Source organism: Protopterus annectens, chromosome 10.part0 (genome assembly GCF_019279795.1).
Source record: "Protopterus annectens isolate FY-2018-M chromosome 10.part0, PAN1.0, whole genome shotgun sequence".
Lineage (NCBI taxonomy): Eukaryota > Metazoa > Chordata > Ceratodontiformes > Protopteridae > Protopterus > Protopterus annectens.
The window spans coordinates 1,173,526,161-1,173,542,360 of NC_056744.1; the positions used below are offsets into that span (position 1 = coordinate 1,173,526,161).

At 42.1% G+C, this 16,200-nt stretch overlaps 1 protein-coding gene across 1 annotated transcript in view; it reads left to right on the top strand.

Annotated features, from left to right (window-relative positions):
- The window catches only part of TDRD5 (tudor domain containing 5), a 2,447,201-nt gene that overhangs the window by 23,632 nt on the left and 2,407,369 nt on the right, over window positions 1-16,200 (top strand). Inside the window, exon 2 of the mRNA XM_044085919.1 lies at window positions 15,161-15,400. Within this exon, the coding sequence (XP_043941854.1) occupies window positions 15,169-15,400 (232 nt within the window). The 5' untranslated portion in view covers window positions 15,161-15,168. The remainder of the gene's footprint in view (window positions 1-15,160; window positions 15,401-16,200) is intronic.

A 16,200-nucleotide genomic window follows, 5' to 3' on the forward strand; every position in this document is an offset into this window, starting at 1 on the left:
TGGAACGAGTAACTTCAGTGGTACGTCAGTAAATGTTGCCGCTAATAAAGTTGGCATACAGGCACTCTGCCCCCCCAAAAAATAATAGACTGTATACAGTTATGGTAAGACATTGCAGTAATTAAAGTATGCCGCGTTGACCAAGCATTAGAGGGCAACACTAGTGCAATGAGAAAGTGGCATATTCTGCAACTCCAATGTGGAATAAGACGTGTACAATTGCGTACACTAAACTTCATTATCATTAATCTTCAGCAATTGCATTCTGCTTGCTGAGCACACTCCAGCAAATCTGCAGTCTGCGGCTACCACTCCACCCATACAGCATAAGAAGGAATCAGTACTGCAAACTAAACAAGGATATACATTTTGAGCCGCAGGAGCGCACTCAAGCAAATCTGCAGTCTGCGGCTACCACTCCACCCATACAGTATAAGAAGGAATCAGTACTGCAAACTAAACAAGGATATACATTTTGAGCCTCAAGAGCAGGGTCAGTCCACCCAGGCATTCTACTTGTATGTTTTATGAGAGTGAAGCTATTAAATTAGCAGTATTTCTTAGTAGTTTTCAGCTTGCTAATAAAACTGACTGTTGTAGCCTTGTGTCCCCCCCAGCTAGTATAGTAATCCTAACTGTCCAATAGACAGTATACATTTAATTCAGATCCCTGTGACTAACCATCAAGCAGCCCTCTCAGTGCTTTCTGCCTTAGTTTGTATCACTTGGAGGCCCACCTGTTTATTTGCATCTCTATACAGTCCCCTTCATTGCTAATGTATCTCTCTACTCTAATCTGTGCACAAAGTGGTTACTAATCAGCAAGTCAATGTGAAGACACACTCCCAACCTTAATACACTTTGCTGTGTCTTCTCTCCTTCACTTTACAGGTAGTTTGAATTATTACTTACCCCCTCTGAGGCCTTCACTGATTTCCACTGATTGCCTCTCTGGTTTCTTTGCATTCCACCTGGTTTACACCCCTTGTGCTATCTCCCTCCCCAATACTAAGTCTATATTAAAATCCTGCTGAGTATGGAGCCATTGTTAAATTTCTAGTCTCCCACCAGGGCACAAGTGCTCTTCAGCAATTACATTCTGCATGCTGGTAAGCCATTAGACCTCAGGAATTTGTTTAAAGTAATACTTACTTTTTTTCCTCTTGTCTTGGTGGGCTCTGCCTTGCTCCATTTGCCCTCGCTAATGCTTGGGCGCTCTCCACTCCCCTGCCCCTATTCCCTACCGCCCCCACTACCTCTACATTTATAGTAATCATAGCCACACCCACAGCTCACCCTCACATCACCTCCACCAATCACAGCTCCTCAAGTCATATCACATTATACCACACCAACTTGCTCCACACAAAATACTCCCGATCACTGTCATTCCCACTACATCATTTTACATCACCCACACTACTTCTCCATCCACATATAGTGCAACCCTGTAATTCTTATTCAGACCTCCCCCTAGAACTAACTTAAACTTTATAGCCATGACTATCACACAACTAAGTCTAGTCTGTCTACTCATAATTCTTTATAACACCGCAAGTTATCACTCTAGCAATATCCCTAAACTTAGTAGCACAACACTACATTATGCACTCTCGTATACAGACACCACACATTATAATAATATCTGCCCACAATTGTTCAAGAACTACATAACGGACCAATTCACAACTAAACACATATGCTGTCATTCCTACTCCAAAAAAACACAATACTCTCTCACACTCCTCACCAAACTCCAACATCTGTATCACCATTTTAACACCAGGCTCACCATAAGTGGGGATATCCACCCTAACCCAGGCCCAAATCCATCCAGTCCAACACAAACTGCTCCAACACAAATGTCAGAAAATAACAACCCCACTTTCTTCATACCTGGGCAAATCAACAACAGCAGCAAAACCAACCATCTTTTAATGCTAAATATTAATATTAGAAGTATCAAAAATAAAATACCTGAACTCCAGGCCACAATAGCACACTACTCCTCAGGCATAGTTGCTTTAACAGAAACTTGGCTAAATAAAAACATAGCTAACTCAGAAAGTTCTCCCTACCGGCTACAATATCATTAGACAAGACAGACCACTTCGTAAAGGGGGGGGGGGGTGGAACTGCCTTACTGTACAAGTCCAACTTAACTGTCCGTCAGTTACCAAACTCCTACCCCTCCCCCAATAATTGGAACATACTTATCTCACAACTTCAACTTCACCCTAAAAAGGTCATCACCACAATTGTGATCTATATTCCACCTGGTAATACACCTGCTAGCCTTGAAGACTTCTTATCCTGGTGTTCTTCCACATACTCACAAGAAACCCTTATTCTGGGGGACTTCAACCTAGTTCGGTTCACCTGCATATCAGAACCACCAAGTAATCTAATAAATCTCCATGGCTACCGGCAGCTAGTCCAAATTCCAACTAGATGTGATAAAAAATCCAAAAGGGAATCCATCCTTGACTGGGTCCTAACTAAAACCCCACATTGTACCCTCACACAGGCAGTCTCCCAGACACCTTAAGTGACCACAACATAATATACTTTATACATAGTAGAACAAGCATATGCAAAACCACTAACTACATATCCGCTAGAAACACAAAAAAATTATCTCCTGAGGTCCTCAACACCTTACTCTGTAATTGTGACTGGGCCCCCCTAAAAACCCTCCCACTTGACCAGACTGTAGCATATTTCAACAAAACATTTCTACAGCACCTAGACACTGTCGCTCCATTGCGCAAAATCAAGGTAAGAACCTCTACAAAACCCCTGGCTCAGTAAAGAAACCAAACAAATCCTCAAGTTCAGAGACACTGCCTGGCTTTACTATCAAAAATACAAAGAAACACAAAGCCTAAGTACATACTTGCGTGAAAATATGCTGCTTCGTTGAACAGCATTTTCGCGTAAGTATGCTCGACCATCAGTGATTCAGGAAAAAGTACGTCGGGGATTAGTACGGAACCCATATATACGCACACAAAATACCTCTCAACCTCTACAGTGCAAGAAATATGGACTGAACCGATCATAATGGGGGAACAAATGTCCAAAACTAAGGATACGTTTTAAATATTGCTCTTATAAACTTAAAATGTTGATGGAACAAGTTTTGCTTTAGTAAGAATTTTCTGAAACATGAAATCCAAAGCTCAAATGTCTGCCATTATTTTCTGACTCCAGTCCTCATTGATTTGCCAGGGATTTGCTAGAAAAATATCATTTTATGAGAAATAGACCAAATAAGGCGAAAATGTGGACACACTGTGAAAATCTGGACAATTGACAGCTTAAACCACAAAACTTAAAGGTGTATGCAATATTAAAACTTAAATATTAAAAATAATCCAACTTCTCTTTTCTTGTGTTCACTAATGTGCCAAGTAAACCTGCCAAGCTAAAAGTGTGTGCACAATTCTCTGCTACACTCAGGCTTCTTATTCAAACCTCGATTAAAAAAAAGTACCTTTAAGTTCTATCAGCACGATCATCTGGATCGATCATCAGCTCTGCATACCCATACCTATATACATACAGCAACCAACATAAATCCAGGACCAGTCTTACTTGGAGGGAACAGAACAGTTGTTTAAATTTCCCTCCAACGTCTAACTAATGGCAGAAGACACAGGGCAAGTGAACAACTGTTCAGCGTCAGCTGCAAACACCGGACGTTGTTCCTTCTTCTTCTCTAAAAATTAAGGCTGAGCAGCTGTTTAGCCGCAAACTTGGAAATGAAGCTGCTCCGCTGCAAACAGGTAAGTTTCTTTCTAGGGTTTTTTTTTTTTTTTTTTTTTAATAAATTTTGGATGAGCAGCATAACTTTTCTTTCTGCCTTTCTGCATTTACAGGGTCAGGTCGTGGATGATGCCTGAAATCCAGGTGGGTGAAAGTGAGCTTGCGGACCCCTAGATTTTATTGTATGGACCCCAGTTTCTGAAACACTGCTCTACCGTATCAAACCGTTTCTTACCAACAACACAAGATCAGCCATTGCTCGCTCCCAGCTTCTGTCCACCCTACTCTATGCACCTCCCATTCTGACTAATCTCAACAAAACTGAACTAAGCAAAATGGAAGCCTGCTGTAACAGATTGCCAGCTTTGGTGCAAATTGCTCATATAGAACTCCTCACTGCACTGCTTTGAGACAGCTCCACTGGCTTGAACTGCCCAACCTCCTAACCTACAATCAGGCTGGCTTGAACTGCCCAACCTCCTAACCTACAATCAGGTCTGCTCTGCCTCTGTCACTCTATCACCTCCCCAATAAGTGTCCTGCCCTTAAAAACCTAGTACATCACTCAGCCAAAAGGCCTCCTAGATCATCAAGCAAACTACTGCTTGAAGTCACCAACAGCTATAATAGCTTTGGAGACGCACTATATAGTAGTTCAGTGGCTAAAAAAAATGGAACTCTCTCCTCACTAGCATACAAAACACATCGTCCAAAGCCTCCTTAGGCAACATCTCAAGCAAAGTTGGCAGTGCCCTGACTGCTCCCCAGGCTAGTGAAAGTGGATAAGGTACATGTACTAAGCCTAAAGTACTTGCTAATAGTTTTCACTCTTACTCACAAACACTGGCTAATGTACAATGTATGTACTGTACCTATGTACTATGTATGTATTCTACCTATCTTCCAAATTTTATCTGTACACCACAAATCTATTAATTACCTTTATTTTTAAATTAATGTTTTTTGTTTCTTCTTTCCACTGTAACTGTTGATGTGCTGCATACCGCTGTAAAAACATGTCTCTTGTAATTTGTGTGTATACTGATCATGTCTAAATATCTAAATGTATATGTAATTATTTTTCTGTTTGGAGCTTTTCTCCCCGGGCCTCTGCTGAAAAAGGGCCTTTTTGGCTCAGTCAGACACCCCTGGTTAACAAATGTAAAATAAAAATAAAATTAAAAATACAATCTGAGTGTGACAACCTGGGGTTGATCCTGTGGGCCGACTGTTTCGCTGGGAATGGCTTTGAAATCATTGATTTATACCCTTGTACGCTATCCTTACTAGGGGAAGTCTGCATATTGGCCACTCTTGGATGTGAAGTTGCGACTCTGTCTGTCTCTCTCTCTGAAACATGTATTGGCTCCTACCATGCCATTTGCCAGAGTTCTTGAATGGCTTCTCCCGTATTCCTGTTGGCCCACCCATGTGGAACCAGGCAGTCCTGTTCTCCTATTTTGTCTGTCCCAATATGTGCTTTCAAGTCGCCCATTATCAACAGCAATTCATGTTGTCCAGCTGCCTGTAGTAGTTCCTGTAACTGCTGTCTGAATTAACTCCTTTGATTAGTATCTCAACCCTGCTGTGGGTCATAGCTGAGGTTATGAATACTGCCCTGTCATTACACTGGCGTCTGCCATGAGTCTGTCACTAATTAATTCTGCTAATGTCTCCCACAGCCTTCTGATGACTTTCTCTCACCAACATTTCAGCACCATTTCTGTCCTGACCTCCTTCTGAGTAGTAGACTCTGTGTCCCAAGCAAAGCAGCTTAGGTGCACTGCACTTCCATCTTATCTTCTGGATAGATCGGATGTCCAGCCTTCTCCTTGCCATCATGTCATCCACTTTCAAGCTCTGTCCTTTGAGTTAACCAGCATTGTGTAGCAATTCTCAGTTCATGTTTGGCAGGTTCACTGGTTTATGTCCAGCTTTCACTGAACAAAGCTATCCAAGGTAACCAAAGCTGGACAACTAGAACTCTGGATGGCTAGTAGCTATTTGAACTCGTGGTTGCTGACCTTCATGGCAGACACACAGCCAATAAGGGTCACATACACATTTTATGGAGTGCATTCAAAGCTTAACATAATATTTATTTATTTATTTATTTATTGTACATTTGTTGACAAGGTTAGTCCGTCTGAGCTGATGGCCCTTTTTTCTGCGTAGACCTGGGGAGAAATGCTCCAAAAATTTACATAGAAATCAAAACATTAACATTTATAAGTTCCATTTTTTTTAACTTCCACAAATTTACATAAAAATGCTAATGTTTTTGATTTTTTTTTTAAAAGTTAAAAGCAGTAGAGCATTGAGACTAGTTACAGAGTTCTAGCTGACATTACACTTAGAATGTGTGCAGAAAACAGTATACAGGTTTATCATATGGTATACGAAGTTAAAAATACAGTCAAGGTGGTGACTGTTGGAGAAGAGGCCATATAAAAGTACAGAATAATTAGTTAATATATCAAACAAAGTGAACACTAAATGGAAATTAAACCAGTATAAGGCAGAAAAGTAAGATTACAATTGGTGAGGGACAGTTTATTGAGGATATTTTTGCTAGTGGATGAAAGGTAAAAGGAGTAAGCAGTAGAATTCATATGTAACGCATTCTTATCTTTGTTCCCATCCCCCCAAAAAAACATGAAGCATGGTAATATCTAAAACGAGGCAATTTCTTATAAATGTATACTGAACAGAGAAGTAGTAGAAAATGGGAGGTGAATAGCAGACGTGAGATAGGGTCATATCACTTGGCCCCAACAGCACATTTCTGATTGTCAGTAGAGATTAGAGATCCTGCTGCAAGGTTGTTACACTGGAATTAATGGTCCTACAGTGGAGTTGCCGAAGAAAGGGGTTCCCAGCAGTGCTTCATACGTTGTCAGATATGCATTATAGTTGATCAGAATGCCTGAACACAGCAGTGGCTTCACTTTTTCAGACATGTTCTGATAGGTCAGCTATGTCTGTGTATTCAATATCTGGAAGATACATTTGTCACTAAGTGTGCATTGGATTACATAGTGTTTTTAAATTGTACCTCGAAGCCAGAATGATACTGCTGTGCGATCTGCTCCAGGGAGCATGATGTTCCTTTTACTGTACTGTAGTGTAATTCACAGTTGTAGATAAATGCCACAATATGGTGTGAACAAGAGTCAGTATCACCAGTTATGCCTGCCACCAAGTAACCACCAAATAATCTAATAAATCTCCATGGCTACCAGCAGCTAGTCCAAAATCCAACTGATAAAAAATCTAAAAGGGAATCCATCCTTGACTGGGTCCTAACTAAAAACCCCACATTGTACCCGCACACAGGCAGTCTCCCAGACACCTTAAGTGACCACAACATAATATACCTTTATATGTAGTAGAACAAGCATATGCAAAACCACTAACTATAAATCCACTAGAAACAAAAAAAAATCTCTACTGAGGTCCTCAATACTTTACACTGTAACTGTGACTGGACCCCCTTAAAAACCCTCCCACTTGACCAGGCTTTAGCATATTTCAACAAAACATTTCTACAACTCCTAGACAATGTCGCTCCCTTGCGCAAAATCAAGGTTAGAACCTCTACAAACTCCTGGCTCAGTAAAGAAACCAAAGAAATCCTCAAGTCCAGAGACACTGCCTGGCTTTACTATCAAAAAACTGAAGAAACTCAAAGCCTAATCAAGTACCAAGAACTGTGTAACCATGGGAAAACAAATGCATTAGGCTGGACAAAAAAATCCTACTACATGACATTACAAACTAAATACCAATGCACCCCCCCCCCAAAATTTTGGAAATATGTAAACCAGCTACTAAAATCCACCCAAATGGCTACCCCAAAACCAACCATCCCTGACAAGTTCCCATCGAAACACAATTCATCTCCCACTTTGTGAACTCAAGTCTATCCTTAGTATCACAGGACAGTTCCACCCTGACTACCCCCCAACACAAATAACACTAATGCAAGCTTTACCCTCAAAACAGTTTCCACCACTTCAATAAAAAAGCATGTACTCCAAACTAAAAACCTCATCAACAGCAGTCGACCTACTCCCCAGCTATTTCTTGAAACTCACAGCAGATGCTATTGCTATCCCAATCTCCACTCTCATAAACAGATCAGTTGTTGAAAACTATGTACCCAAACTCTGGAAAATATCCAATGTTACACCCATACGTAAAGGCGGGACCTCCACTGAACTTAATAACTGCAGACCCATTGCTTTACCCCCCCCCCGGCCAAAATTCTAGAAAAATGCATCCATACCCAGGTGCTAAAATATCTCCTAGACAGCAACATCTTGTCACCTAACTCAACATGGTTTCAGTCCTGCCCATAGTACCAGTACAACCCTCTTTTGTTTCACAGACACAGTAGACCGTCTCAAAAATGAAGGCTTGCAGGTGTCAACTCTTTTTTTTGGATATGTCCAAAGCATTTGACACAGTCTCGCACCAAATCCTGCTAAACAAACTAAACCAATATCACGTATCAAATTCCCTCTTACCTGGTTCTTAAGCTACTTAACTGACCGGTACCAAGCTGTGAAATGGGAAAATTCTCTTCTCTCCTCAGCTGCCCATAACTGTAGGAGTCCCACAGGGTTCTATCTTAGGACCACTACAATTCACAATCTTCAAAAATGACCTCCATACCTCCACACAGCATGCATCTATCATTCAGTATGCAGATGATACTACCTTAATCTGTGCTACACAAAACATTCCAACCCTCCTGCAAACAACTCAACTAGCGTTCTCTAACATTGAAAACTACCTTACCAAAGCCCAATTTATCCTCAATCCAAAGAAAACTCAGTTTATGATTATAACCAGTTCTAACAAATCACTGTTAAGTCAGTTCACTATCTACTCCACAAATGCTACTCCAATCGTTCCAGTGGCACAGGCTAAGTTATTGGGAATAACCATAGATTCCCACCTAAAACTTGATGGTCATCTCAGCTTAACTGTTAAAAAAGTACATGCCAAACTGGGATCACTCTACTGTATCAAACCATTTCTTACCAGCAACACAAGATCAGCCACTGCTCGCTCCCGACTTCTGTCCACCCTACTCTGTGCATCTCCCATTCTGATTAATCTCAACAAAACTGAACTAAGCAAAATGGAAGCCTGCTATAGCAGAATTGCACGCTTTGCTGCAAATTGCTCATATAGAACTCATCACTGTACTATACCTAGTATAGCATCACTCACTAAAAAGACCTCTTAGATCATCAAGCAAACTACTACTAGAAGTCACCAACAGCTACAGTAGTTTTGGAGGCGCACTATATAGTAGTTCAGTGGCTTAAAACTGGAACTCTCTCCCCCACTAGCATACAAAACGCATCGCCCAAAGCCTCCTTTAAAATCTTCATTAGGGAACATCTCAAACAAAGTTGGCAGCACCATGACTGCTCCCCACGCTAGTGGAAGGTACACATACTAAACCTAGAGTACTTGATGATAGATGTTATGTAGTCCTATCTCACCGTAATTCTTGCTGGGTGAGTTCGGAGCCGATATTTGGCTCTGACTCTGCCAATAGTAAAGCTCGAGAGCTTTTACTGGTTCGAGGCTAACCCCTATCCCATGGTGCCTCACTGCAATTCCCCAGACTTTTTTTGCAGCAAAAGCTTCGAGGCTGTCTCCTTACTTACTCGTTGGCTACATAGAAGATTTATTGATAAATCTTGTATTTTCACCACTTTTTTCTTCACCTTTCACTCTTTTTATAGTTATTATCCTTTTCTTGTGTGTGATTGTATTGAGTGCTTGACCCCTATTCCCCTCATAGGATTGTACGGCCCGTTTTAGTTAGAGGGCCGTAGTTGCCCATTTAAATTAGAGGGCCTTTCCTCCCAGAGTGTTACTTTAAAAAAAAAAAAAAAAAAAAAAAAAAAAAAATTGTTCTACTTTTCATAACTTTACTGTTATTCGTTAGTATCGTTATTATAGTTAGTGGTGGTGTTTTTGTATTTTGATAGCTTGTTAGCTTTATTCTTATCATATCTAAGGAAAAAGACAGCGAACACAAGGAACATCGCCCCTCTGGGTTCAAAAAATCTGAAGAATGTTCACAGAAGATGGCATTGACCGACAGTCATACTAGCTGTGTGTACTGCCTAGGCGAAGCCCACTTACAAGAACCCTGTACTTTTTGCCATGACTTCCGTACTAGGGTTCTTAATGAGAGGAAACGCAAGTTAATAGATAGGGGTCTTATGACCACTTCTTTCCAGGAACAGCTGGAACTTGGTCAGACAGCTCCCAAGTCTGCTAAAAGAAAATCTCCGGCTCCAACTTCGAAACAGTCTAAAAAGTCTAAAGTGATGGAGCCAAGGAGTTCTGGCTCTGATTCTGCTTTGTCCTGTCTTGGTGCCGTCAGTCTCTTCGGTGCCGTGGCAAGCTTCGGTACCGAGACATTTACCAGATATTGACCCTGTCTCACCTACTTTGAGGTCTCCTATATTAGAGAGGAGGAGATCTCCTTCTGTCTCCACCCACTCCTCCAGGACACTTTCAGATGAGGACATCGAGTGGGTGGTGAAGAGGTTGCTCTCTGACCCGGCTCTGGCAAGAAAATTGGCCCCCTGGACCCAAAGGCTTCATAGCTGCCCTATTTACAATCCACTGTGCCTACTCTGACTGCTTCGCTCTCGGAGCCAAACATTTCGGGTTCTTCGATGTTGGATCCTTCGGTTCCAAGAATTCTCCCTGCTTCCTCGTAATAGATAACTCTATCCAGCGGCTCAGTCTGGAGCCAAGGGATCTGGGAGCCAACGCTCTCGAGTAGACTACGAGGGGGATAGTCACCCTGGGTTTTCTTCGGAACCGACCCTCCCTCTCGGTGACTTGGCTCGACTCAGCTCGATTCCCACGTCTGCTTCGGAGCCTGTCCCTCCTGCTCGGAGCTGACCTTCGTTTCCTCGGAGTGGAGGTCTTCTTTGGAGCGGGGGGGGGAGGCCTTCAAAGCAATAGAGAAAGCTTTGTCCAGTGCAAAATCCCTGCCCTTGGACCCGATGTCCCACCAGCTGCCGGCAGCAACCTCTTCTCCCCCACCACCCCCTAAGCGTAGGGAACCAGAGACTCAAGCAGCCCCCATTGGAGGTATCCCATCTTCTGAGACCTCCCCAGCTTGTCCCACTGGAGAGCTTCCTCGGAAGAGACTTTGTAAGAGGAAGCATGTTGACTCACCTGAGTCTGTTACATCTGACACTGATTTGGATGAGTCAGAAGGGTCTCCTAGATCCCCCTCTGAGGATGTCTTTTTCTGACATCCTTGAAATCCTTAGACGGAGGGGTGATTGGAAGACCTCTAACCCTACTGAGGACAAATCAGAGCATCTTGAGGCCTTTGGTTCCCGACCTTCCACCTCCTGGGTGACACTGCCTTATGACCAGATCTTGGGGGTCATATCCCGGAAAGCCTGGACCTCCCCAGACACAGTGGGACCTGTCCTGAGGAGGCCAAACAAATTTATCACTGCACCAGAAGAGGTCCTTCCTTTCCAAGGGAGTTCCCGTTGATGCTATGGTGGTGGCAGCGGCCACGAAGAAGGAGTTGTCCAAGACATCTTCTAATATCTGTCCTCCTAATAGGGTGTCCAGGACGATGGATAGGTATGGAAAGTGTAGCTTTTCTTCAGCGGCATTTACCTTAAGATCGCTGAATTACCTGTCCCATTTTACTCTACTTCAAAGGGATCTCTTGAAGGAGTTGGAAGATGCCCTTCAGGGTTCAGTAGCTTTGGGATCTGTGGATAAGGTTTCTGCACAGCTCTCCATCCTTACATCGATAAGCTAACTCCTCCATGAGGCTGATTTCCTATGCAGCGGATGGAGCGAGCAGGGCAGCCGCAGCAGGAATTTCCTCTTAGGAGGCATTCCTGGATGCATCTCTGTAACTTCATGGAATCCTTCAAGTCTTCCTTCACCAACGTTCCCTGTGATGGTTCAACTCATTTTGGACCTCAGGTGAAAGTGACCTTGACCAAGTGTGAGCAGGAAGGGAAAACCTTATCTGCCATCTGAGTCAGTTTCTCCCTTCCTTCTAGACCATATCCCAAGGGTCACACAAGAGGGAAAATGTGGTTCCGTAAATCCCAAAAAGGTTTCCCTCAGGCACAAGGTCAACCCTCCCCTAGGAGCAGAGGGGGAGGATTCAATGGAAGACCCGGTCCTCACGGCAGAGGAGGTCCGCAACATCAGGAAGATAGAGAAGCCTTCTCTGATCGTCCCTTCCATCGCCCCTGAGGGGTTGCCCAACTGTCTGTCTCTGGAGGCAGTCGGGGTCATCTTTCACTGTACCAAAACGCCTGGCTAAACATTTCACAAGATCATTGGGTACAAACCATAATATCCAGAGGTTACCTGATTCCTTTTTTGTTTCCGATCCCCCGGTAAACTGGTCTCTACCGGACATGCCACACATTCAACTAGACCATGCAACATCAGAGGTCATTTTGTTGCTGCGAAAGAGTCATCCAAGAAGTCCCCTCAGAGCAAATAGGATCCGGAACTTACTCTCGATTTTTTTTTTTTTTTTAAGTTCCAAAAAAGACTTGGGACTGGAGATCAATTCTAGATCTCAGCAAACTCAACAAGTTTGTAAAGAAATTGGAGTTCCGAATGATCACTCTGCAGTTGATATTTCCCTTTATCAGGAAAGACAATTGGATGTGCTCAGATCTTCAGGAAGCGTATACTACCACATCAAAATGGACAGGTGCTCCAGAAGACACTTAAGCTTTCGGCTGGGAGCCAGTCATTTCCAATTTCAAACACTGCCCTTTGGCCTCACTACAGCCCCCAGAGTGTTCACCAAATGCATAGCAGTGGTAACGGCTCACCTGATTCGTCAAGGATTCCAGGTGTTTCCATACCTAGACGGCTGGCTACTCACTGCTACCACCAAGCACCAACTTGATCAAAACCAGGGACGAGACTGTTTCCTTGTGTGCCAGATTAGGCATTACAATAAACCAAAAAAAATCAGCCTTAGCTCCATCATAGCACATTGTATTCTTAGGCTCAGAAATAGACTCAACCACAATGACAGCAAAACTGGCACCAGAAAGAATAGAATCACTGTGTGACCAAGTCAGATGTTTGCTGAACAGACACAAAGTACAGGCCAGGTTAGTCTTTCAGGTCTTAGGGACTATGGCTTCCTCCATTCACTTACTTCCCCTAGCCCGTCTACACATGATAGTACTTCAGTGGCTACTATTTGCCCAGTGGTCAATGCAGGATCTCCCCCTTCTCACCAAATTCTCATCACAAACGCCTGCAAGAAGGATCTGACTTTGTTGTTACATACGGATCAACTTCATTTAGGTTGCTCACTTGTTCCCCCTCAAGAAAATGCAGTTTTCACCACGGACGCATCCCAGTAGGGTGAGGGGGGGCAGTATCTGGGAATGCTGGTCCAAGGTACTTGGCAGAACCACAAGAACCACTTTCACATAAATGTTCTGGAGACGAGAGTGGTGCTCTATGCATTGCAAGCACTTCACAGTTCTCTTCCCACAGGGACAGTTGCAATTCAGTCCGACACCATGTCTGTAGTGTGGTACATAAACAAGCAAGGAAGAACCAAATCTTACCCACTTTGTCGAGAGGCCTTAAGAGTATGGAAATGGGTGATGGACACTCAACGCTTTCTGGTAGCAACGCACATCCCGGGGAAGCCCAGCGTGATAGCAGACTAACTCAGTCGAGCAATTCTCATGCCTCACGAGTGGTCCCTGAATTCAGAAGTTGCGAAAGAGATTTTTCACAAATGGAACCAGCCTTGCTGTGACCTATTCGCCATGTACATGAACACCAAATGCAACAGCTACTTTGCCCTAATTCCCCATCCGGGGATGTCAGCCCAAGGATGCCCTGGTCCATGATTGGCCTCTGGGACTCCTTTATGCTTTCCCACCCTTTCCTGTCATTCCAAAAGTGATTCAGAAAAAAAAACAGTTGAAGAGTACCCTGATCCTCATTGCTCCTTACTGGCCTCACCTTCCTGTGACCCTATCTCTTGGAGGAACCATGGATTCTGGAACCATCTCCAGACCACCTGATTCATCAATCTGGGCAGTTCCATCCTACTATCCAGACCCTGAAATTGACAGCATGGCTGCTCCAATTCCATGATAATACATAAGTACCGATTTTTCTTTAGAAGAAAACTAACGCTCATCAGGATGTCTGCCCCCGGAGGTCAGTCAGGGGTACAAAAGGAATACAATTAGTAGTAACTACTACTATCTGGAACATACAGGTTGGCAATGAGCTAAACTTAAGGAAAAGTTAAAAAAATACATTTGTTTTAATAATTTTCCTGTAGTGGTCCTTTAAGGAGAGATATATTCACTATGCTTATGATAATCCTCCTTAATAACTCACTGGGACTGTGCTGTAAAAACTGGAAATAAGCAAGTTTCATCAGTGCAGCTTTAAGAGAAACAGTTGTTTGAATTTTATTTCATTTGAGTAATAACAGTGTATTTATAGTGAGGTTGTTGAACTGTGGGGGAATGAAGTTTTTCTAAGGTTGTGTGATGTCAGAGCTAGTGCATTATGTATTGTAACAGGTCAGCTTTGATAGTTGATTTTATTTATTTATGCTGCAGCTGCATTGATTGATATGAATCTGAACTGGTAGGATGTTGGTGTAATTCCGCTTCATAGCCCAGAACAAAACTGAAGGCTTCACTTTATCAAAGAAGAACTTTAATATTCATGTTTAACAAAGACAGTTTTATGTGATTTGTGATTTGCTAAACTGTGGTTACTGACCTTCTAATTACTAATACAGATTGGATGTGAGGCTGAAAAGAGAAAAAAATTGTTCAACAGGGCCCATATTTCTGCCTCAGTCTTGTAGAAGTTATGAGGTAAAGGACAAAGTTTGATGTGGTGTTCACTAGTTGGTGAGATCTTTGGGGATATTAAAGTTAACTGCCAGCTTCCAGCAGATGTGACTGCACATAATTTCTGATTGACTTCTTGTGGATATAGATAGAACATATGAAGCTGATTTGGCTCCTTTCCTATCATGCGTGTTGTGTGTGTATGTGTCCTAGATGTGGTCATTTTTAAGAATCTGCAAAGGATGCAGGTCCCAAATGTGAGTATTATTGCTACTAGAGCAAAGTAGTCTGTATGATATGCACTATTTTTGTGTTGTTGAGTTTCTCTTTTTAGATGGAAATCTTACTAACTAATGAATTTAATTGAACATCCAACTAAAAATATGACTTGACAAGAGGATAGCAAAGGTGTTTCTAGCATTAAAAGAAAGAAACTGTACATTGGGTTAATACTCCCATTTTTTTTAAATAAAACTGTTATTTTTATTTTGTTTTAGCCTGCAACATGTCGAACCAAGAAGAATTGATGGAAAGTTTAAAAAAGGATGTGCGTTCCTTGCTTATTGCAACAAAGGAGGGCCTTGCACCACAAGAGCTGGAAAAAGAGTATAAAATGATGATAGGTAACCCCATGCCACTTCGATCTCTTGGCTATCAGTCCATCCATGGCCTAATAAATGATATCCCCGATGTGGTCAGTGTTGAGCACAGCAAAGATGGCAGTATTTTGCTTAAAGGTATGTTTTCTTAAGATACAATGTTGATTGTTAACTGTGGTTTGTTTTGATGGATGGTTTCTATTTCAGCAGGACAGCTTTGTCACCTGTACAACATAAATGGGATTATGGCAACATGGAAAATAGGCTGTTGGTGGTGGAGAATCTAGAACAAAGTCTTTGCTATTTGATAATGAATATGCTCACCACTGCCATGTATATAATTCTCAGTCATAGCTTCCTAACTGGAAATGTGCAGTTATTTTAGGGGAATTGCTAAGATGGCTTGCAAATTGGAGATGTATAAAGGTTATCAAGTTATGCTTACCCTAACATAAGAGAGCAAACCATTTAACTTGGCAAATGGACAACCAACAAGACAATATTTTATCTGGGCTACGTTTTTTTTTTTTTTTTTTTTAGTGTTTGTTGATAGGGGTAATATACCTATTTTAGCAACAGTATTGGATTATATGATACAATTACTGTATAGTTAGTCTCCGTAATAGCTGAGACATGCTGTGTAAGCTACTGAAGACATAAGAAGAGACAGGCTTTATTAGCAGATGTATAGACAGTAACACGATGGATAAGTGTAGATTCAGAATGTAATTGTGTAATGTGCAAAATATGTAAAGAATGTACAAAGATTATATTATCACTCTACCAAAAAAAAAACAGAAAACTGGGAAGGGCAGAAGGAGACTATGTTGAAATTGTTAGAAATAGGATTATGTTGTTGGGGTGTGTTGAAAATGAATATCTTTACTATCAAGAAGCTAACTACTGTTTAATTTATTTAGTTATTTTTAATTGAGCCT